The following is a 25,032-nucleotide window of genomic DNA, read 5'->3' on the forward strand; positions in this document are numbered from 1 at the left end:
GCAGCAGAAGGACCTGTACCATGGTTTCCCCACTGCTGAGTGCCTGCTGTTAGATTAAATGTGAGAGTTAGGCTCCACCACCACCTCCTGCCCTTTCTACTAGTGCAGCAGTGCATCAGTGTGTCCTTCGTACAGGTGGAGCCTCCTCACAGCAGAGGTATTTCTTCCCGCCACAACTCATTTTCTCTCTCTCGTACACCTCTCCCTCCCCGCTCACACATACCCACATCACTTACAACAACACTTGGATGCAGTCAGGCATTCCTGAAAAAATATGTTAGGGTTGTATGAAATGCATTTTGAGTTTAAGTCTCGCTGAGAAATAAACATGCGTTCCTAAATCCTGTAAGGGCCTTTGAAATATTTTCCTTTCAATCCTGTAAAAGCATCCTGGAGAATAATTTGTCTTATTCCTTCTCTTGCCCCTTCATGAGAGGCTTTCCTAGCTTGGTTCTGGAGCTACTTATATGGCTTTTGATTTGCAAACCAGCTGCTGGACATGGTACCTGCTGATTGAATGCTTCATCCGAAAGCTTCTTAAGACCCCACAGATTAACCACACATCCCAAATTACCACTGGTAGAGGAAAGACTACCAGAGTGTGGTTAATACATTAAAAATAGGAAAGTTTCAAGCTTACAGCTGCATTAGGGCGATGTTCTTACATGTATATTCTTGTTTGAGGCTATTTGTCTTCACTGTGAGATAAAATACTTGGTTTCATATGCTGTCTTTCATCCCAACTCAAGTGCAGTATGATATTTTACAAGAAAAAACAGGATTGTAGATGACAAAATGCAGGGTGTAGAAAGATAGGGTGGTGAAGGAATTAACACATTCAGTCATCAAATCAGTAAATGAAAGGAAGATCAATATAATGGGGATTAGCAAAGAAGGAGAAGAGATATTTGTAGAAAAGATCTGAAAAGAAATGATGAGCTGATGAGGCAGAGGGACAAACAGAAAGTGATCTAGGCTACAGAACTGTTTTTAAGTCTCTCCCTATTCATGAAAGCATAAATATATGCTTAATTAGAAATACCTGCTTAGGTCCATTGACTTCAGAGAAACTTAAATGCATGTTCACATACTATCCTGGAGAAAGGTGTTCTTCTGAAGATGCCATAAAATAGAAATGTTTACTAAATCCTACTTGTGTATTCCTGCTTTAAAAATATTTTATATTACAGATTTTTCTTGTGCCAATATGGACTTGGTAGTTGACTTCAGACCTGTTATGGTAATGGATTATTTGCTGGTATTGTCATGAAGGGTTTCACTTCAGTTGTGTTTCTTTAGATAATTTTGGCAAAGTAGAAATCAAGGCCTAATGAAGAGGGACTAGAGCTCTGTGGTTACTTCCACATAACATTGCTGTAAGTCCAGCATCATCACAGAGATCCCAGAACTGGTGTCAAACAGGCTAATTTGGAGGAGCCTAGCTGCAATGATACCATGTGGACAAAACATCCTGGTGTTTGCTTCTGAGGAAGAGCAAGTTTTCAAGGGATTAACAGTGTTTGACGTGCTGCTTTGAGTAACTGATCTCCATTCATGTCAGACAGTGTGGTGGTCCTGCTTGTTTGAAAAGACCCTCAAGGAGCCAACGATGTTTTCAGTTCTTTGGAAGGAACTGAAATGAGAGCCTTGCTGCTGTTTTACCCTGATCACGAGACACCCATTTTGTGATGGCATCCTGTGGGGGTCAGGGTACAGCGTGAGAGTTAGTATATGGTAGGGACCAGGTCAGGGTGAATAACTCTATTATCTGTAGACCAGTGGGAAGGATTTTGCAGTCGGTTCCCAAGGGAGAAATCATATAAAAGTTATTTCTAGCTCTTTCCCTTTTTTCCTAGTCCTCCAACCCAACTGTTTCTCTGTAAGAAATAATGCCAGGAAGTGATGAAAAGTGAGGTATCTGCAAAGTTTTATGCAGTACATTTGAACACTTAAATAGTTATTACCTGTTTGTATATTATTTCCAGTAAAAGTCTCGAAACAGAGAAATGATCATAGTGAAATCAGTGTCAGCAGGCCCCAAACCACTTTATTCACTTGGAAAAAATAGAAGACTTCCAAACTCCAAATAAATTTCTAGCCATTTTTGGAAAAGAAATCCTACATGCCCGCATAACCAAACCAATTTTCAGGTTAGGTCAGGAAAGTTCAAACCCTCCTTCAGAGCAGACAGCAATGAGATGACCAGAATGTAGGAGACTAAAATGGAATTGAGCCAGGTTAGATATTTTACAACCCATGTCTTTTTAAGAGTCCCACAGGACCTTTACCAAGGACAAATGCACTGGACTTTTGGGCTTTAGCGGGTAGGTATGACGGCCATTCTGTATTCCTCGCCAGAGCATCATCACGTGGTGTTGCCTAATGAGTCAGAGGGAAAGGCACTCTCCCACCAAGACCACTTCCTCCGTGTCCTGGGATTTTCTTTGCAAGTCATCTATTCAAGGCCTGGCTAGGTCTTGACCTCTCTTGGCATGTGAGATCTAAACCTGGTATGACTCCAGACTTCCCTCGACCACGTCTGGTTTGAATCCTGTCAGTGCCGAGATGACTGTTACCGCAAGAATAAGAAACTCTTCAAAGAGCTGTTTGTTTGTTTATTTTTTTAAGAGCCGGCTTCTGCCAGATGTGAAGAAGGTAGGACCGCTGTAAGCTGTAGCTTCTTTCCCTTCAGGTCCTGATGTGCTGATGGACCTCAGGATCCTATCAGCCTGGTTTCTCCATGCTCGACCTCTGCAGAGCAGGGTTTGCATTTCTGGTGAATTATGTGGCAGTTTCTGATAAGGACGGATAGCGAGCAGAGACTTGGGCTTCGTTTGTGCACAGATGTCACATTGCTTTAGGTATGTCACACTGGTGCAGCGTATTGGGTGAGTGACCTTTTCCAGGGTGACTCAGTGAGTAAATGGCACAAACTGAGGGACAGAAAATTCCTCGAGGAGCCTGCGCTGAAGAGCAGGTTGTGCTTTCTCCCAAAATCTTGCACTAGATGCAGTGGTTTCCTATCCCTTCATTTGGTTTTAGACTATGTTGCCAAACTGGCCTTTATTCACACTCTGGTTGCTGTGATTGATTTCATTGCTTTGCCTTTCATAAACCCAACCCCAACCCTACCAGCTCTGTGTTCATTGATGGCTTTTCTCCCAGGCAGGGCAATTTTGTGGTTCACACATTCACAAGCAAAATTGCTGTGATCTGTGAACCTCCAATGCAGTAAGGATTTGTGTTTATGTGTGTTTGTGTGTGTATAGTCCTCCTTACTTACCTTGCTGTTCGTGTGTGTATAGTCTTCCTTACTTACCAGTGCAAGGTCTCAGTCTAATCTCCTCCTCCTGTTATCATCCTCAGTGGGTGAAAGCAGGGCTGAAAGATAATCTCCTTGCCTACAGTGCATCGTGGTCTGCACTCCCCCGATTGCATCTGAGTTTCAAATGAAAAAGCCTCTGGAGTCCAGGAGCAAATCTTCGATTGAAATGAACCTGGAGACTTTTAGAAGCTGTTCTTGAAGGCTGAAAGTAGAAGATAGAGATGATGTAGCCAGAGAATCTGGCATCATTGGGAGTGTCACAAGAGCTTGACAAATATGCCAGTAAAAATCCATGGGTACAATAGCATGAGCTGCATTTATTGTTCATTTTTGGCTCCTCAAACTTTTGTCCTGCTTCGCTGAACAGCAGAATGAGAGCTTTCAAGGGGGACTTGTGTAATTAAAAGTTTATCTCCTACCCATAGGTCCTTACAACTCTTCCTGCACTTGCTCTGTCCCTCAGATACTCTATGACTGAGCTTAGAAAATGGCCTGTGCATTCTTGTACCTTTTTTTATTGGCTAGAAGCTCTTTTATAGCAGGTGTGAATGGTTGTATTAATTCTTACAGCATTCACGAGTACCAAATGTGTACTGCAGTGCTGGGTAAAAGTAATTATTTTGCCATTACATTACGAACAGCTTTAAAACTTGCACTGTAATGTGACGTGCATAAAGGGAATTGTTAATATTAGAAGTTCAGTTCTGGATAGTTGAATTTCCTTGGTTACTATTAATACTATAGATTATTTAAACCATAAAATATTTTAAAAATCCACTTTATTTTCACCTGTTATGTCCTTTGTCTATTTTAACAAATCAAGCAGCAGATGCAACTAAAATAAAAGCCCAAAACATGCAAAAAGCAGGACCTTAAGTCCTATTTTCAAAGTAAACTCCAAGTCAGAAGTATTTAGACATCAAAATCCCATCAGCAGCCTGTTCCCACAATGAATCCATGCAGGAGCTTACAGCACACTGAAATCAACTTGGGCTGCAAAAGATACTTAAAGGTGCAAAAAGATGACTGATGGGACTTTCTAAAGCTGCTACCACATGGAAAACCTTGCTACTGGGATTTAGGCATAGCTTTGATTTCCAGGGTTGGTTTGCTCATCACTGTGTTGTCTAAACAGGTAAAATAATCTACTGCACCTGAGCAGTTCTGTTTTCTCATTCCCAGACCACGGTACAATGGCCCCATGTTTGCCTTTTCCAAAACTGGAGAGAATTGTTTAAATAAAATTTTATGCTGAATTATTAAAGACACTGCAAATGTTTTCATTAAAATTTGAGTATGTTTAATATCCCTTCTCTTGAATTTTAAATAGAACCAATACTTGGTGACTTAATTACCCAGCAATATCTCTTTTTCAGATTTTTACCTTATTTAATAAAATGAGTGTATTTACATAGTTCCAACCTAAGCACATCTTGTTTTACTGACTAAGTGCATCATTTAAAGGGCACACAATGTTAACGCCTTTTGGCTTGCCTAAGACTTTACATCATGTTACACACTGAATCCCACAGTGAACTTTATCCTGTGCGATAAATAACTCATTTTCTCTATCCTTTCTGATAAAATGTTTTAAAAACCCCACAACTCTCTGGTCATTTTAAAATGTCCCCACACGTGCTTTCATTGAGGTTATATTCAGACTACCTAGAGTATCGTCTCAGACAGACTTTGGCTGCTGTTACGGAAAGTGATAGCTATAACGTCTGAGTCAAGCACCTGCAGTTGGCCATGCAAATACAGCAGCCACCTCTTCCTTAGCTCTGCATAATTTCAGGGCTTGGCAAAGTGTGTAGAAACAGGGCTGGAGGTCTCATCCCTCTCTTCACTTAGATGCCATAACAGGAGCATAAGCTCATGTTTGGTGAGATGCAAGAAGGGTGTTTTCTGAGGTTGGTGGAGTGATGAGGAACCTTGTGCTTCTGCTCCTGGCCCAGCAGTATGGACCGTCACCAGAACTGTTAGCATGAGGAGGATGTCTGGGGGCCTTAGCCAGCACTGATGCTTTAAAAAAATCCCCTGTTTTTCAGGCAGCACCCCAAAGCCAGCCATGATTCCCTAGAAAGGGGAGGGTAAAGAGTGGCTGTGCCTCTGCTGTTGCTACATTTAGGAGAGAAACAGCTTCAGCGACTTGGTGTCAACATGGTGCTTTTGGGAATTAGATGCAACATCTAAGGTTGGGCTGGGGTTATTTAAGGCTCAACTGAGGACTGGAGATACTGAATTTCCTACCTTTACCCAGCCGACCTTAGTGTCCGGTTACTACCTGAGCTGAAGGAAGGTTTGGGGCATCTAAAATTGGCATGGGGTACCGGGCAGGCAGAAAGGCAGGTGAGAGCGGTGGCCAGGGAAAGTGAGGCCACGGCATAGCCATGAGGATGGAGGTCACTGGAGGGTGGTGGCATCATGATGAGGTGTGCTGTGCTCAGACCTCCTCTCTGGCCAGGCTGGTAAACACCAGACCCACCGGACCCTGACACAGCCATGGTGGATGCGCAAGGGAGGGCTCTTCGGCCTCAAAAGGCCATGTGCGTGTGTGCATCACTCTCCAGCTAAAACGACAACGACTCTTTGAAATGTTTTTCTGCATTTGCATTTACAAAAGCTGGATAAGCCTTTTTTAAAAAAAATCTGATAAGTAGCAGGCAATTGAATTAACCACTGTTGACTGTATTGCTGTCTCTTAACAAACTCCATCTGTATGGTCTCCCTTTGTAGACACAATTTTATAACTTAATTTCCCTACCAAAACATCAGTGTTTACTTAGTAAGAAATCTGTTCTTTGTCAGCTTAAAACAGTGATTTCTTTATTACCACTCTGCGCAAGGAATGACAGCACAGAGTTGGCACTGGAGCAAGTCTGGTTGAGTCTACAGCGTTGTAATGGAAACGGGGTGAACCGAGGGTCAAGTATAATGGGATTTGTATACAGAAATGTGTCTGCATAAGGAATAGCTGCATGAGATAAGAGAATGAAAGATGAGGCCCGCAGGTCTCCCTTTGCATGGCGGTGGGAGGGAGGTGTCGCCGTAGGTATACTGTGCTGCTGACATGGGAGACGGCGTTACCTCTGCGCCAGCGTAGCAAAGGTGCCCAAATCACGCGTGCGTGCTCCAGCACTAGCTGACGTTGGTGGGTGTTGGATGGGTTGGGGCGGTAGTCGATGATTACTCTGAGAATGTCTCGTATGTAATTTTTATTGATTTTGGGAAGCATAGGGTCGATGAGGGGTTTTCAAGCTATTACAATCTGTGGCCTCCCTAAAAATTTTCCAGCAGGGTTGTCAAACATGGTGTTTGGCATGAATTTGGCCTGAATAACAAGAGGCTTGCTGGGGTTTTTTGCTGTCTTTCACAGCACCTGAAGGAGTTTTTTGTGATTCCCAAGGGTTTTGCAAACCACAGGTTGAAAAGCACTAGTATAAACTTTCAGCAGTAAACAGCTGGGGAACATCAGATCCCTATTCCTTCCTTGATAAATATGTTATATTTTCCTGTGTCACTGGAAAACTGGAAGAATAGGAGAGCAGCTGTAGAGAATGACACCAACGGGTCTGGGAGCAAAAGGGTTTTGGAAGGAAGGCTTTTTGGGTGGTACATGGAAGATGAGATATAAAATACCTCATCCTTTCTTACCATGAGCTGATGATTTGGTGGCGGGGGGGGGCAGGGGGCAGCATTCTGGCTTCTTCAAAGTCTGTTGGAGTTGTACAGGGCAGTAAGCAGTGCTGGGGTTTTACCATAGGGGTGGGCTTCTGTTTATTGCATTTAGTTTCTCCTGCTGTAGAGCCTTTCTCAGTCTTACACTGCAGACTAGAGCTGGTAGAGAAATGCCAGTTGTTTATCGCAGTCAATTGGAGAGAGATTCTGCTTTCTCTGGATTATTTGTGTTCATCTCTTCCCTATGGAAAATTAACTCCCAGCTGAATGTTGTCCAGATTTTAAAAACATCTATGTTTCATTCTGGTTCACTTTCTTTCTAATGCTAAAAAAAGAAAAGGAAAAAAGTGATAGCTTAAAAAGAAGAAATTAAAATTGAAGCGCTGACTTATTGTTAATTCTCTTACTTTGTACAGAAAACTCCAGACACTTCCAAGTGAAAAGCTTGTTTGGAATAAAAAGGTGGTTTTTTTCCCTGCAGTCATATCAGTGAAAAAGTTTTACCTAGTTCTGCTCTTCACCCTATAATTGCTTGCTTTTCAGCATACTTGTAGCAAAGGAAAGGATGGTTAGATCAGCCAGACTGCTGGATCAGATCTTACATTACATCTTGAGCTCTTTGAGTGCCATTAGCATTTCCTTTTAGAAGTGAAGAAATATTGACAGTTTGGTAGGTTATCTCGCATTTTACTGCACGTTAGGGCACTTCAAAGTCTTTATGTAGTGATGGGAACTGTCATGAAGTAGATGTGAAAAGGGCCTTTGGTCCAACTAAACCTGTCAGCAAGAAGATTTAGGGCAGATGGTTATTATTAGAAATCAATGTATTTATTATATATTGTTCAGGAATATTTCCCTTTGGAGGTTACTGTGAGTGCTGTTGCTGTTTAAAATGTGTCAAATGCCAGTAAAATTAATTCCTGCAGAAAACCCAGGGAGCCCCGACCAAAAGCTTTGCTATTATAGGAATGCACATCTTTTATTTCTTTGTGCTGTGATACACCAGAGGCAGGTACACACACAGCATGGCAGCAGCGTACCTGGTGTGTGTGGACCTGTGTGTGTGAGATGTGTTTCTGTGCAACTATCACAATCACCTCTACATACAGAGCTCCTCTGACTGCTGTGTCTAGAAAGGCTTTGCAGAGATTTGTGCTGTACCTGTTCCCGTTTCGTTTTATTCCCCTTTGTAAAACATGGTTTTCTGGTTACTTCCAGTTGGTTACAACAGCTTATTGCTGCTTAGAGCAAGCACAGTATCTTTTTAAAGCCTGAACACCAATGGTTTCCCCCTGTACTTCAGAAAAGAGAAGCAGGACATTTCAGGCTTTTTATAATTAGTTGGGTGTAGGTTTTTCTTCCTTGGTGTGCTGTTTAGTTACAGGGTTTAAGTTATAGGACCTTGGATTATAGGAAGAGGACATTCCCAGTAGAAAAGGAGCACATTAGCAGCAACATTAATGCTGGAAGTCGCTGTCCTGGAACAAAGATTCATTTTCCATTCACCCTGTGATTTACAGCACATTCCAACCAAGTGATTTGGCTATGGTCTTCTGGCATAACATTGTTTGCCCTTTCCCTGACATTTTGCATATAAAGAAAAGTTATGAGCTTCTTGGGCATTCAAGGTACCAGGAAATGCAGGAGTCTACCTAATTTGTTAACATGAAATTATAGATGTCAGACATAGACTCTGTTAGTTAACATTGGTTAGAGTAATGCTGCAGCCAGTTGATTGTATTACAGTCATGATGAAGAGGAATGGTCCTTTTTTGCTTTTCTGGGATATGACGGGTATAGAGCCAAGGCAGATTTAAAGTGTAATGAATGAAGAAGCATTTTCTATGGTTTGCCTGACTCTTCCATGAGCTCCACTGCTGTGGTGTTGCTGCCACTGACTTGCCCTCTCCACAACAGGTTAGTGCTGGCCTAACACAGAAAGGGACTTTTCAGAAGTACTATAGGCATAGTCTTTTAAATGTTAAACTATTCTGTAGCACTTGAACGTTATTTCCTTTTAAGGGAGAAAAGCCCCCACCCAAAAGTTGCATGGCAAGAAGACACTAGGCAGGGATCAGAAACTCCGATTTCCTCCCCACACACATACACTTCCCATTTGTTTTCCCAAGCCCAGTATCTTCACAGCTACAAGCAAAGTATTCGCTCCAAAGTGCTAATATCCTCAACAAGTGTCCCAAGGGAAATCAATCAGATGTAGAGAAATGGCTGTGTCACATCCAACACATCTTTCCAACACCCATTTCCCACATGACCTCACCAGCGTTGAATCCTGTCAGATCTCCCTCAGCTTCCTACTCAGCTCTTCCGTCCGGATCTGGTCCATGTCTACACCTCTTCCCGTCTCATTCCCCACCACTTCCCACCTTGCTTGCCCCCCCCACACCCGCCGTGCCGCTGGCCAGCCCTCATCCCCTCTCCACCCTGACCCCACAGTGTTTTGACGCCCCAGCTCTCAAATTTTGTGACTACTGGAATCAAGTTCTCATGCCTGGTGGTTTCAACCTGAAGTTCACGTGCCTCCAGGTTTGCACCGCTCCTTCGGTCTGTCGCTGAACTGCTTTCCTTGGCTCTCGCACTTTTATCCATGCTTTCTTTCATGCCTTTTTCGCTCACTCTCCTTCCCTCTCTCCCCCTCAGCTACCTTCCTTGAAGTTCCCCTTCTTAAAATATGCTTCCTCTCTGAAGGCTTTCATCATTAATCTCTCAAGAAACTATCTTAGAGACTCATCTGCTGTGCTTTGATTTATTCGTTGTGGGGGTTTTTTGGCGGGTATCTCACAAGAACTGAGCTGGTCATCCTTCTACCTCTGTCGCTAAAGGAAAGCTTGTGTGAAAAGGTGGGCTTTCAGAACTTAAATTAAAAGATCATGTAAGTAAGATAATTGGATAAAAAAGGATATTAGGATCTGAAACAGAATGTTTACTTGCTTTGATGTGCTTTGGGAACATATGTCTGCACAGTGGGCTGTGTGGCTGATTAAGTATAAAACAACCCAAGAAAAAATCACCACTATTAAGCTTAAATCAAAGATCTCTCCTAGAGACACTAATTTGATTTGGGTTTGAAGGTCCCGTATCAACTCTAATTTCTACTTTTGATGTCTTGCTTCTTTGTGTGCTGTATAATGGAGGGCAACCTTACTTATTAAAATTTTGCATTTTTCTTCCATTTTAAAAGCAAATATTGATATTGTTGTTGTTATTGTGTTGCAATTGTGCTTACAAGTGTCAGCCAAAACTAGACCTGCATTGTGGTAAATGCAGCATAAATGCAGTAAGAAACAATACGTGGTTAGGAGAGTTTCTAATCTGAGGACCAATTTCTGTACTCACACTCCCAACTTTGCTCCCTCCAAACATCGCCCTTGTCCCCACTAAGGCTGCCAACAACCTGTGAGCTTAAGAACGTTGTTAACTTCTGGTGGAACTTAGATGAAAAAAAGTTTCAAGCTCTAAACCAAAATACTTTTGTTTTCATTGATAAAAATAATAATACTTTTGTATCGGGTGAAAATAATTCTTTTGTTCCATTTGTTCTTGGTTTTAGATACTTTAAGCTTAGGATTGAAGTCAGGTAGGTTTGAAAATGAAGTAGTCTTTTGAAAGGAAAAATAAAAGACGTTTACCTTTTTTTTCCAGTTTTGAAACAAAAAATTCCTCTTTCTTACCTGGAGCAAATATATTAAATTGACCTCATATGCTAGAATTTGCATTAAGTCTTGAATATGTTTTTCTAAGGGATGGAAAAAAAAATCGTGCTAAGAAATTGTACCCACCTTAGATTATGATACTGTTTCCATGGTGTAGATGGAAAACGGAGGAATTGACACACTGGATACCTGTTCCTGTTGCTCCTGCCATCAGCAGCAGAGTTTCCTTTGACTTCAGTTGTGCAAGATTAGACTTTAAGGTGTGACTTTTAAAGGTATTTAGACAACTGCCATTGCCAATGGATGCAGAGTGGGATTTTTCATAGTGTCTGCCTAAATCATTCTCAAAGCAGTGCCCTAACCACAAATCCACAAATAAGGGATTTTATGTTCAGAGGTTTGTGTCTCTTAAGGCCCAAAGGAATTACCGCAGTTATCTGATCTGACATCTGTGACACTGGCCGTAGGATTCCCCCCTTTAATTTCTACAGTGGGAGAAATTACTCTTTCCTACTATTAAAACTCCAAACCTTGCAGTACGCTTAGAGCCCATCTTTTAGAAAAACATCTAGTTTTGCCATAAAGTCTTGCAACAGCACTGAATTTACCACTTCCTTCCATAAACCCATCTAATGGGAACTTGCCCTCGCTGTTAAAAAATCTTTTTTATTTTTCATGATTTCCATGCCTCAAAGCCATATTTGAGGGAAAAGAAGAAAATGGGAACTGCTTGAAACATGCCCATTAACTTTCTGGAGAGAAGCTGTTGCAATTTTTGTCCAGCTTCACAGTCTCCGTAACAGCTTCTTATAAGTGAGTGCATTAATTGCTGAATTAGCAAGGGTGGCTCTGATTTTCTACATATTCATCTTTGTGATTATGAAAAAAAAAAGGTATTATTAACACCATTTTAGAGCTGAGAAAATACAGGAAAAAGAAATAAAATTATTTGTGCTGAGCATCTCAACAGGGGAGGGCTGGAAGTTAAGAGTGATGTGTCTTGGGTCCCCATCCCGATCTCTTCCTAGTGCAACATGTAAGCTGGCATCTTCAAGCTGATAACCCTATATTCGAGCATCAGGTCACTTTACTAGATAATTATCAACTTGTTGCAGTGCTGGTAGAGCTGGGAAGCATGAGTGATTCCCCATCACCACGCTCCCTGGCAGTGGCTGGGGTGAGAGGCGGCTGCAAGGCAGCTCCGTGCCACTCCTCGCAGCGCACCCTCCGCTCCCTGAGCCAAAAAAATGGGAAGGAGGGGGAAATCTTTGTGAATGATCAAATGCCTTGTGAATTCAATCATTGTGGCCCAGGTTTGACCTCTGAAAGGTACCTTGTTTTGATGGACTTTGTGGGTTTTGATCCTGAGGGTACCGCACAAGTGTCGCGACCTATCGCCCTTCCTGTTGTAAGGGACTTTAAGTCAGAAATAAACAGAGGTGAAGTTGAGGGGCTGGCGAGAGCTGTTTAGACTGAATCGTTTAGCATGAATCCTGGAGCATTTTAGGTTTCCCGCTAGATACAGCTTTGGCATTCTATACGTAGAGTGTCTGCCACAAGCACAGTCCATTTTTTGGGCATCCATATGTCTCTCCGCCATCTCCTGCAAATGTTGGGTGGTATTCTGGGTACACAGGGCTTGCGAAAGCCAGGCCAGGGAGTTTTATTTAAAACAAAACAAAAGGAAGGATTTTTATGTGGGGCTTACATGGGATTGTTGGCTTTAAAAGCTTTTTTCTTATAGCAAAACTCTACCAGCTGATGATACCCCTCCCCATGAGCAGCTCTGTTCCTAGCTTCCATCTCTGTGTAGCAGCTCTGCAGTCTTTTTATTGTACAGCAAAACAATTGACTGCAAGTGTCCATATTCCATTAAGTGTATGGAAAAGTATTCAGCCCTTTGTTTTCCACTGAATGAATATACTTGGCATGTAAGTATTAATTTAGACTAGTCATGGGACATTAGTGCTGGTTAATTGTCCCCATTTTTCTGGGGTTTATTTAACTGATGGAGATTATTTCAGAAATGTACAACTTCTTTAACTGTTGCATTCATTGCTGGATGCCCCTTGCAGAGGCTCCAGACTCACATGCAGCAGTGGGGAGATGGTGGCACATCTCTGCCATGCAAGATTTTGGGATTGTTGGTGTGTGACCACAGAGGGAGAGCATGATGAGAAAAGTCACCCCAAGGCCCTGTTCATAGCAGCCAGCACTGGTTTTGCCAGTCCCTCGGGGGGTTTCCTTTCCCAGGAGCCCAGCCTGGCTCCTCAGAGATGATGATGCTCGTCCACTGTGGGATCATGAGGATCCTTTCTCAGCACTGCGTCCAGCTGCGATGGACCGAGCGCAGCACGCACACACCTCCTGTGAGCAGCGGCAGCGGAGACGAGCGCCTGCCAGGCTCTGAGGCACACGCAGGGACACGCTGGTCTGCCTCACTGAAACCACAGGCTGAATTTTTTTGCCTTGCTTTCCAAAGAAAAACTACCAGCTCCTTCCTCCTTCCCCCAGACTTTGGGATGAAACTCTGGAGCTTTGGACAGGCTGGTGCTCCTTTCAGCAAAACCCAGGTGGCAGGAAAATTAAGCAGAACTCTTTTCCCCGGTGAATGACAGTTAAGGAGTGACCAGCTCCTGGGAAACCACCAAAAATCTGCTAGTGACCCACTGGCAGCATGTGTCACGTCTCGGGTGCTTGCAGCCCTCCTTGTGCTGGTCGTGCTCCTCTGCTGCTGTGTGTACCCACTGCCCCATGGTCCTGTTCTGCAGGCAGCTGGAGCCAGGTAAATAGTGCAAGGATTTCTGCTCTCCAAGGGGAGTTATCCAGTGCACCGGTAAAGACCTGCTCTATAAAGCCTTCAGCAGCGTGCATGCCCCCAGCATCACCACGAGGCCCTGCAGCCCTTGGATGGGATCAGGTAAAGTCTCCCCCACCTCAGTGTCTCCCTCTGTTAGAGAGCAGGGAAGGGACAGCCTCTCCTGGGTGGGGGAGGAAATGAATCCAGGCTCGCGTGCTTCGTCAGAGATGCAAATTGCTCTACAAGTCCTGAGCATTAATTATAGAGCCTGGGCTTCTCGCTAGAGCCGCGGGGAAAACAGGCCCCTGGCTCCCATTAAATTTAATGGCATTTGGACACCCAATTCCCTTAGCCTATTTGAAAACCAGAATCCCAGTTTCTTCAGAAATATATGTGGTCAGGTGAAATCCCTCATCCCGCTGCAGACAGTGAGATTTTTACAGCATTGGCTTCAGCAAAGCAGGGAACTCTCCCCCAGGCACTGGAGTGTTTTCCTCGTGCCATCTGCGGGATCCAGGGAAGGAGCAGGGACTGATGTATGGATAGCGGAGGTCTGGGCAGGGAGCTCTACGGACACACTGAGAAACCCAGCTCTGGCACCACGGCACCATTGCACGGGCTGGTTCACGGCACCACGCTGGAGATTGTCCCGCTGCAGGGTTCGGGGCATGGGGATGGAAAGCCCTGCTTGCCCGGGAGGTGAGCAGGGCATGGGGCAGAGCCGCCTTCCCCCCGCACAATTTCATCTCTCATCCATTTAAGCCACTGCCTCTAAAACGTAGGAGCTAATTGTTCTCCTTTGCCAGGAGCAGACCTGTGAGGCTACGGCTGCCTCTCACTGTGTATTTGCAGAGTGCCGATGCGATGGCACAATGTGGGACTTGGGGATTAGGTAAGAAATAATGCCAGTAGCGCAACTGGAAAAAAAGGGGGAAAAAAATCAAACTTTTGGGGAGTTAGGAGCAGAGGATCCCTCTGGCCAAGTGAGCCGTTCCTGGTAGGCAGCTACTGGAAGCCACGTTATTTTGGGACGTGCTGCGCCGTGGGATGGTGCCTTGCTAGAATTGTAGGTGTACAACGGTGAGAGGTGATCCCTGCCTGGGCGGGCTTACAGGAGCCAGACCTGGCTGAGAGTACGGCGATCCTAGTCCACAGAAGGAGAGATGCGGCAAGGAGAAGCCTGCTCTCCACCCCAACCAGTCTTTACGCACAGGGCCAGCCTCGTATTGAAACACCACCCGGGGCTCCAGCTGCATGCATTTTGGGTGAATTCTTGATCTTTTTCCCAGTGTTACCTTTTTGGCCAGGGTGGAGTTTTCCTGTTCTGAGGGACTCCAGCATTTCTGCCCAATTTAGCACGGAGAAAATGAACAGCAAACCCTTCATATTGTTATACACATTTTAGATGTCGGCCTCACAGTTTGATCAGCGGAGGCTCCGAAGGCTCGTAAACCTGGTAATACATAGTTTCAAGCCTGCATCAAAGAAGTTCACAACCCTTTTGGGAGAAGCTGTGAGTACTGATGAAAGAGGGAACTTATTGTATATGTAAGAAAACTTCTTTCATGGCTTATGTATTAAGGCAGGCTCTGTGGCCCAGGGAAGATTGGGGCTGCTTTTAATTTACATCCCCCCTCACTTATATTAAGTCTTCGTCAGAAGAAAAATTAGTCAGATGTTTTCTTAATGACATCATTTTTTTTAATCCTGTTTCATTTTTTCCAGATGAGGCGGTGGAGATTATTAGAAATGAATTGAAACTAAATCTGGAACAGAGACTTTGATTCACTTCTCCCTCCTCCCTGGTAGAAATAAATTGGTCAGCTCCGTGCTCAGCCGCCTTTATTAGCAGCCTCGACAAAAAACAGCCCCGGCAGCCTCGGCTGCAGCTTTCCCGAGCTTGCCGCCGCCGCAGCTGACGTCATGGCGAGAGGCACCGGAGAGTGGCTCAGAGAGGGACTTTGGTCGCCCCATAATTTTGGTAACGAAAGGCCATGGTGACACAGGTGGGGAGGTTATGAGGTCTGAAATAGCCATGCCATTATAAGTTTGTCTTTCAGTGCTGTAAAAGAAAACAGGCTTGATGCTGGTGGGTGTTCCTCTAGCAAAACCCCAGTCTGGGTCCGATGACTGCGTGTGCATCCGTGGCTGTGCATCTCCGCAAGTCCCTTATATCTGATAGGTTTTCACTGTCTTGTATTTCACACCAGTGAGCCACTAAGAGTATTGCTACAGGAAAGTGCTTTGAACTATAAATATTTTAAAAGGCATTTAATTTACTACCTATCAGCAAAAAGTGTTCAAAAAGCCACAAGGTTTACTAATTTATCAGAAAGACGGAGAAACACACAGAAGATCAAACAAAGACAAACATGCTCGTAAACTGCTGAATAAGTCTGCAAAGCTTATATTACATTTCTTTGTGGTTTTGTTGATATGAAGGTAATACAAATAAATTAAAATGCACCTGAACTGTTGATAAGACAGGGTGGGACCAAGATCCTGAGGTGCAGGTGGCATGTGTAAACTGCTCAGACCCTCGTGTTTGTGGTTGCCTGTGCATGGAGAGACAGATCTTAGATGCACTCGCTAGTGGCATATTTGGATATTGTTAGGCAAGGACCTTTGTAACACCGTCCCTTAGCTCAGCCCACGTCCCAGATCCCTGACCTCCGAAACCCCAAATCCCCATGGTCTCCCATACCTGGGGTGCAGCCCTATGGGGTGCACATCCATCTCCCTCAGCTTTGCCAAAGCACCAGGCCAGGGACAAATGCCGTCCCTGCCGTGACCTGCATCTCTGCACCATCTCCACTTCCAGCAGTCTGTGAGTACAGAGAGAGCTAATGCAAAGCAGATTTTGCTCTTTCATTTTGCCTAATGACAGCTCTGCCTCTTTTGGTGTTTAGCTCAGATTTTCTGCTTCTCAGGTCAGGGCACGTAACTTTTTCTCCCCTCCTTGCACCCTCTGCCGTTTGGCTAAGAGGCTAGAGGGTACAGTAGAAGATGTGTCTGGGAGATGTCCGCACACTTTCTCTTCCATCCTTGCTCACCCTGCAAAAACTGCTCGAGTGCCAAAACATGCCTGTGACTTTCTTTTTGTTACCTGCTGAATCCCTCAGCATTTACTGACTTCTTTCTCAGGTAACACTTGGCCTGGGGAAGATCTAAGGGATTTAACAGAGGTGGCCCCCAGAAAGCATGCAATAAAACCTCTCATGAACTTTTGCCCTCTGAACCGTACCACCGACCTGTCAAGGAGGTTTGTGCAAGCCATGATGGACGCAGGCAGGGAGGGCTGCTCCACCGGCACTGGCCGAGCCACGCACACTGGGCCAAGCGAAGCACGGCTCTCCTCAAGATCATATAACTACTCCTTGCGCCGTCTGCATCCTTTCGCATGCAGTCCTGTCTGGGGCTTTGTCTGTGCATGGCAGCACTAAACATCTGGATACCCGGGGGCAGTGAGGAGCTCACAAACCCCAGGTTTGCCTCGAATGTCTTCATGTAGCCAGCCTCCCTGTGCAAGGAGATGGAGTGAGATCTCTAGCATGGAGCGTGCTCCACGCAGCCTACATGTGCAGGCACTGCCAGAAGCAGCTCATGCCCCTGTTCACAGCAGCCCAGCCTGGGGTGAGCCACCTTGCACAAATATGTGTTTAGTGCAATGTCAATGCAGGTCTGCAGGAAGCTTGCACTGGCTTCAGGCTCCGTATATGCCAAGAGGGGAGGTTTTTCCCACCATGTGCTCGAAATCCTCCCTCATGGGCAAAGGCAGTGGGGTGGGAGGGAGAAGTGTGGCGGGTGGCCGTGCCCGCCCCAGGTGGCTGTGAGTGATGGCATGTCTCTGTTTCCTTCCCAGGCCTCCTCCTCTGAGCGGCAGCCCCGTCATCTCCGACATCTCCCTCATCCGCCTGTCTCCACACCCTGCCGGGCCTGGCGAGTCACCCTTCAGCCCGCCGCACCCTTACGTGGCACCCCACATGGAGCACTACCTCCGCTCCGTCCACAGCAGCCCCACGCTCTCCGTCATCTCTGCTGCCAGGGGCCTCAGCCCTGCTGACGGTAAGACGCTGTGCTGTTGGTACTGCAATGATTTTGTAGCTCACCAGCACTGAAATTCCCTAAAACCCAGGGATTTATGGCTGCAAAGGCTCCGCAGCTGCTCTCTGAAGTGGGAGAGCTGTCTCTTTTTCTTTTCGGGTTTTTTTTCCCCCCCGTTAACTACACATTTGTTTTGCATCATTGCACTGAGAAAGCAGAGCGTGAGAATAGCTATTACCGCTGGATCATATTATAAATATTTTGCTTAAAGTACGTTCCTTTCTGCAGCGCTCTCTGCTCTCTTATGAGCTTCCCCACTCTTACGTCTCTACTGGGAGCACTGCTTCCCCCAAAGACGGTCACAGTCGCTCCGGCTGCCTGGCCTGGCTGGGACTGACATTGCAGAGATGAGGCAACGCAGCCTGGGTTATCCCCCTGTTGGCTTTGTGTCTCGGGGCAGGATGGCTCCCAGGTGAAGGAGAGGGGCCATACTTTCCTCCTCCTTACTCCTGAGCTGCCCTGCAGCAGCTTTCGGTGAAGGCGAGGGCGTGTGGGGAGCTGGCACTGGGTGCGCGCAGAGGTGGTGATGTTCTCCGAGCCCTGGCAGACCCTGTGTCAGGGAGCTGGGGACAAAAATGGCTAAGCAGGGAAAGGGGAAAATGCACGATTCTGCTTTCACTTGGGGAGGTGCAAGTCATGCCTTACTTTGTCAGAAGTGCTTCGTTACATGGTTGCAGGCAGCTGGCTCAGTGCCCGTGGAGCAGCCGGGGTTTGGGGTCTCCGCACACCCAGCAAACCCAGCATCTCTTGGCTCCCAAGCTGCTGCAGGGGCAAGCGGCCCTTCTCTGCCGCAGAGCAAAGCACACCAGAGAGCAACAAGGCCCCCAGCTTAGTGTCTCGCAGCGTAAAACCGTCTTCTATGGCTAAAAAAAACATCGCTAGGGTGATGGGGAGATGGATGCGTCTTCTTCCCTCCCCCAAAACGTCATCCAAACTCCCAGCTGCCTGCCGCGGAGAGGTCTGATGGCTGGTGCACGTGTGCTCTGCCCCGTCCTCTCCTTCCAAAGCCAGTTTTGTTGTTTGCTGTGAAAAAAAGGCATTGTGTTTTGGTTGCTTTTCTTCTCCTTTTATTCTTTTTCTTTTTTTTTTAAGGCAGTGGTAAATAAGTTAATAGGGCAAGCGGGTGGGGAGGCAGGTTTGAAAAATTACAGCTGGGAGAAAGTGAGCGTAATTGGCTTTGGCAGCCAAAATGGTTTTATGCTGCCAGACACTAAACCTAGCTCTATGCATTAGACCTTGGCTTTAATTTCCTCGCACTGCTATCGGGAACTGGGCTGCATTTGTCTTTCCTTCCTAATAGGCAGGGATGTTAATGCTGACAGGGTTACTGCTGCCGGCAGGCTGGGCCCTCTCCCCCCTCCCCGGGGTGCTGGCTGCGTCCGAACGGGAGGATTATTAGAAGGGGGAACGAGAGATTGTTTATAAATTTGCGGAAATGGAGGAATGCAGAGGCCCCAGCTTAGTTTCTTTTGTCCGCAGAAGCACGCCCAAGCGCACGTCACGAGAGCCCTACGCGGAGCCGTGCGGCCGGGGCTGGCGGGGGGCGCGGGGGGGAGACGGGGCCGCCAACGTCAGCGCCGAGGTCTAACGTTGCGGTGGGAACCTTCTCCCCATGTTTTTCTCCTCACCCGTGGCTCCGGCAGTGGCTCATGAGCACCTGAAGGAGCGAGGTCTCTTCGGGCTGCCCCCGCCGCCGCCGGGAGCCAACCCCGCCGACTACTACCACCAAATGACGCTGATGGCCAGCCACCCGAACCCCTACGGGGACCTCCTGATGCAGAGCGGGGGAGCAGCCAGCACAGCCCACCTCCATGATTACCTCAGCCCTGTCGACGGTGAGTAGCGGTCCGGGTCCTCCCCAGCACAGCTGAAATTTTGGGGCAGATGGATGGGACTGTCCTCCAGGTGGAGGTTGCTATACATGGTTACTCTGCCCTGCCGAAACCCACAGGTGCTGCACTATAATTCGTGGCTTAAAAGGTTGCCTTGTTCCATATATATGTATAAAATATACGTAATTTAAAATATCTGCGTTGTGGCCTCTTTGGGAGGATGGCATGGCTGCTGCACCGGTAGGAGACGGGCTGGTCCAGTGGGCAGGGCATTGCTGCTGTCCTGCTGCTTTGGCCGTGGGTGACCACAGCGTGCCTGGGGGCAAGCTCCAGCTCCGGCTCACCATCCGACCCCATGTTTAGCCTGGTTGGTGTCTGGGACAAAGGCTGGCCATTTCCTGGCATAGCTGGGCTCAGCACGATGGACCTCTCGTCTTGGTGGGGACCTCTCGGGTCCCCAAGGAGAAAAAATATGTTAACGGGGAGCCATGGTGGAGAGGATATGTTAGCGCTTTGTGGGAGGAAAAAAAATGCAGGAATGTGGTATTTATGCTAGTATCAGGCATTATAAACCCAGAAAGTTCTCGCTCCTGGCTAAATGGAGAACAAATAAAATCATGTTAGGCGCTGCGGTGCTGAGTCACTGCTGCAGCCTGACCGCTGCCCTGGTGAGATGGGCAAAGCCTATCTGGAAGCGTATCTGAGATCCAAATGATTTTTCTGAGCTGTTAGAAATTTCTTTCCTTTCACTTTATGCTACGTCTTGTAAGAACTGGGGTTGCGCAGATATTACAGAGGACAGTTTGGGGATTATTTCTGTGGCAAGAAAGAGAAGTCTCTGCTCAACTTTCAGATCCTGGCTTCTGTTTCCTGGGCTGCCTTCAGATTTGCCTGTGGACCATTATAATTTTTGGAGTGGAGATCTGCATCGTTTCATTACTGCTTCAAAGTTTCTGTTGTTGAGCTTTTAAGATGAAAGACTTTGCAGTCTTGCTGCTTCGTAAAGTGACTGGTTTGGAATGATAAAAGCTGTTCTGGCTGTTCAGCAATGGGGGCTTATAGATATTTCTAATGAAAAAACAATTTCTTGGCTGCAGCTGCTGCGGAAGTTTTACCTGAATAGTCATTTTCTGCTGCCAGTTCCTAGATTAATCAGGAACCTGGATCCCGGTCTGAAAGGGAGAGCACATGCTCCTTGGTACCATCCTGCCTCTAACACCCAAAATACGTTCCGGGCTTCTCTGCTACAAAGCAGCGGGTCAGTAAGACCGCTCTGTCTTCCCTCCAAAGGGTTAATGTCTGTGGTTATAACAGATGGGTGCAAACCAGCCCTGCCAAGTTCTCCTCGGGCTCATGAACAAGACTCCTTCCTCCTTGCCTCCTTATTAGTCCATCTCTGACCAGCAGTGCCTCACTGAAGTGCCAGATAAACAGCCAGTGAGGGAAGAAACCACCACTGTTTTCATGCTAGCGCAGGCTGACTCTTGGCACACCAAGATGCTCGTCCTCTGGTTTGCTGAAGATCAGTCTTTATCTAAAGTTGTCTGAGATACTCCCCTTAGCAGAAGACTCTCTTACTGCTTGCCTTCTCCTTAAAACAGCTCTAGAGTGAATCACGTATCAAAGGTCCCAGTTTCATGCAGTCAAGTTCATAACCATTATTCACTGCAAAGCCAGGGCTCACCAAGCATTTGTTTTGATCTTTCAGTAAAGCTTTGTTGATGAGTAACTGGAAAGCCTTTTCTGGCCCTTCACATGCTCTATGTGAGATGAAAACTTTCAAATGTCATGAGGATGTGACGTGAGACACCAGAAGGCTACTTTTTAAGAATGTGAAAAGGAAGAGCAGCCCAGTGCCAGTCTCTGTTCTACAGGTTTAGGTTTATCCATCAGCCAGAGAGAAGAGAGAATTCTGCATTATCAAGGCGGAGACTAAAATGGATGGCTCTGAAACACTGGCTGAGGAACCAGAGTCTCCCTCTCTTTTCAGAAAGTTATTTCAAAAATCTAAATCAGCGGGGCCTAAGTAAATAGTGGAACCAATAATTTAATAAAGCATCCTCTTATGGTGCTTTTCTGAGACAAGAATATCAATAGCATGCATAAAACCCTAATGAGTCACCACCTCACAGCATCTGTCATTCAGAGAGCCCTTTTCTTCCCAGAGAGCCCCAGAACATAAGAACTTTACAAGAATTAGTTTGCTGAAAATGCAGGTAGCTCCTGTTAAACCACATGCAGCACCATCACACATCTGTGATAACACTGGCACCTGTAAAAGAAAAAGCAGCAGATAAACATATATTAAAACTGGCCTATTCAGTGTCACGTCACCTCCAAACACCTGCAGGTCCGTGGGAGCCCTAGACACTGGGTATGGTAGTTCTGCCACAGACACGTACCTGGGCCCTTCTTGTTGCTGTAATTGCATTTCTTGGAGAATTTCTCAATGCGTCCTTGTTTGTTGGTGGTTTTTCATCCCATCAGGTGTCTAGGGTCAGGAAAAGTAGTAGGACATAAGTGTCGGCTGGAGCTTGTTGCTACCGACCTTGTGGCAGGTCTGCTGAGTGTTTAAATGGTGACAGAGCTAGGGTGCCCCAGAGCTGCATGTGTTTAGCAGGGTTTTCGCTGTGCAGCTAAAAGTAGTTAAGCCACTAAAGTAGACCAAATTTAAGTTTTACGCACCAGATTGCTGGGGTCTTCAGGCCAGTTCCAGTGGAGACTAAACAACCCTTCAGTTATCTGTCCTGTTTCATTCTGTTGTCCAAACAGGGACTCTAAATCCAAGAGTGGAGTTTGAATCCAGGCTTAAATCCATTTTCTGGAAAGCTTACACTTTCAAATCAAAAGTTAATAGCTTTCCAATGTCACAACATTGCTGGTGGGGCACTTTTGAGACTAATTTACAGGATCTATTCACCAGATCAAAACAATCTTTCACATTTCTATTCTAGAAGTGGGTGCCACATGGTGACAGAGTGGTTGCACAAGAACATCCCTGGGGCAGTAAAGACTGGTGGGGAGCACAGCTGAACCTGGAGATGACTACAACTTTCTGAGCATGTTTAGTAGATCCAACTTTTTTTTTCCTAAGCACAAAGGCTCCTGTGATTACCCTCAGCCCTTCAGGACATGCCATTTGCTCTCAAGAGGAGCGTATCCAGACTGACTCGATGCTTTTACTGTTATAGCCCTGTACATCAGAAGATCTCAAAGTACTGTACAAAGCAAAGCTACATCATCACCGGAGACCCCAAAGAGAAAGGAGATAAAATGATCAGTGAGAAGAGCAGCGGCAGCTCTAGGAACAAGATCCAGATCTTTGGAATAAGACTCTTATGGCCAGGGTGGGAAGCTGAGATCATTTTTAAATCCATCACTTCTGTTTGCACAGTGTCAAAAGTGTGATTGCGTTGTCCACACTGAGTCAGGGAATGGGGGAAAAACATCTTGAGTTCAACTTAGGTCCAAGCAGCGCTGCAAAGAGGTAGTCACTCAGGTCAGGAGGGCTACGTAGATGTGTTTGTGCAACCTTACAGTTACCAACAGCAGGAATGACCCTGCAGTACTGTCATGGCATTTCATCCAGTTCTGGAGCTAGAGGGGGGATCCCTGCCCTCTTTCTTTCTGCCTGGTACATGGCAGTCATGAATGTCTTGACTCACAACCAGCAGTTTAACTGGAAAAAGGCTCTGTCCAGCCCAGCATAGCCAACAAGCCAACGGCTGGCGCAGTTGCCTGGGACGTGGGCAAATCATCAAGCAGGAGTTTATTTCCCCAAATCAAACAGTGATTCAGCTTCACTGGCCTCTTTCAGTCAGTGTTGTTGGAGCCTTTCTACTTCAAGTAAATGATTTAATAGCCATCAAGGTAAGGAGCAGGGCTGGCAGTGCAGCCCAGTGGTTACTGCAGTCAGCAGGCATGTGTCTGTGAGAGGTGAGCTCAGGACTCTTCCAGCAGGTTTATGTGAAGTGACTGCTCCCTCAGGATGGACGGAGAGAGCCCTGCCTCACAGCGACCTAGGAAAGAAGTGCCTCACCTGGGGCTTGAGAGACCAGCAGCCCGGGGTTTGCAGGCTGGATATGCTGGATCTCGGATGACTTCTCAAACAAGCCAGCTGTTGGCTACTCTGGGCAGACGGCGCGCCCTGTAGTCGCTTCCTTAAAAACTCTGAAAGATCCTTTTGTTTTGCTTTGTTTTCTTTGTCCCAGCACAGAATGGAAACTTGCTGAAATCTCAGAAAAGGTTCAGAGAATGGGAAACGATTTCCCACCCATTTCTAGCCAGCAATGCTGTTTTCCTCCCCAGAAAAATATGTGCAGAAGAGAGAAAAAGTCCCAGAGCATCCCATAAGCGCTCTGTCTGGAATCCTGCTGCACTCTGGTTTCTAAAGAATTCAATTTACATATGCAAGTTGGGTCGTCTAAACAGTTACCTTGTGGATTGGGAGTAGAAGAATGCAGCCTTGTCTTTCAGCGAGGATTTGAGGGAAGCATTAGTATTCCTTGAACTGCAAAGTTGATCAGCCCGGGGAGGGCAGAAAGAAGGGTCCCAGGACAGCGTCTGGTGCCAGAACAAATGTCCAGCATCTGCTGCAGTCTAAGTAAGACGTGTGTTGCCGCTGCAGAAGGGCAGAGGGGAATAAGGAACTGGTTATGCGAGGAGTGTTTGTAGTTTATTGCTGCTGCTTATTGATTAAGGGATCATCCTGGGTTTTTATGCTGCCCTTGGATTTAATTTGATGATGGGAGGAGGGGGATATTTCTGTATGCTTTGGGTGGAGCTTTCTTGGTGAGTGGCCAGGAAGACGGACCATTTTGATAATGCTGTATTTATCCCGTGTCTTGGTCAGGGGATGCAGGGGAAGCGGTGGCTCTGGCCGTGTTTCGGTGAGGAGAGGGAGCGAGCCATCTGCAGCCCATGTGCCTTAAGGGCTTGGCCATTTGGAAGCAGATTCCCCTGACATCCCTCTGCAGTCGAGATCACAGCAACATGCTTGTCTGTAAAGAGATGCCTGAGATTTCCTTGCCCTGAAGGAGTCTCAGAGGAGCTCCCACTGAGTGCCTGGCCTTTCCTTTCAGGAGGGTTTTGCTGCCACTATTTCTAGTGTGATACGAGGTCTGAAATCTCCCTCCAGGAAAACCATCTCTTGTAATGTCCCTCTGATGGCTCACAGCCATGGCGAGTGGTCGGAGCAGGAACCTCTGCTCCCGCCTCCCACGTGACCCGGGGTCTGATCCTGCCCTTCGGCACAACAGCACTGGGAAGAGCCGTGGGAGTCAGACCACAAGCCACCACATGTGTAAAAGCTGACCATTTGGCTCTTCACTGGCCTGTTGTGGATAAATCTAAATTTGGGAAGAACATCCCAGTTTCTGAGCAACCCGTGGCTGTGATAATTCATAGACACTGTAGGAAACTGCCAGGGAAACTTTTACCTTTTTACCAAGAAATCTGGACTTTCCTCCCAGCTCTAGGCTGGCTGGAGGACCGGGCTGGGACATTTGGCAGACGTGGGCAGTGTCACTTGAAAATTCACCCTTGAATTCTTGCTAGTTTAGAAATGGGATATTTAAACCCCGCCCCAGGAGAGAAATGGATTTCAGTTGTGAGCTGTGGTGT

The 25,032-nt window shown here is 46.3% G+C and overlaps 1 protein-coding gene across 2 annotated transcripts in view; it reads left to right on the top strand.

Annotated features, from left to right (window-relative positions):
* Window positions 1-25,032, top strand: part of GLI2 (GLI family zinc finger 2) — a 200,837-nt gene that overhangs the window by 140,653 nt on the left and 35,152 nt on the right. For both annotated transcript variants that reach the window (XM_052793128.1, XM_052793129.1), the window contains 2 exons: window positions 17,337-17,539; window positions 19,222-19,413. In XM_052793128.1, coding sequence (XP_052649088.1) covers window positions 17,337-17,539; window positions 19,222-19,413 — 395 coding nt within the window. The remainder of the gene's footprint in view (window positions 1-17,336; window positions 17,540-19,221; window positions 19,414-25,032) is intronic.

This window comes from Harpia harpyja, chromosome 7, assembly GCF_026419915.1.
Source record: "Harpia harpyja isolate bHarHar1 chromosome 7, bHarHar1 primary haplotype, whole genome shotgun sequence".
In the NCBI taxonomy this organism is placed as follows: domain Eukaryota; kingdom Metazoa; phylum Chordata; class Aves; order Accipitriformes; family Accipitridae; genus Harpia; species Harpia harpyja.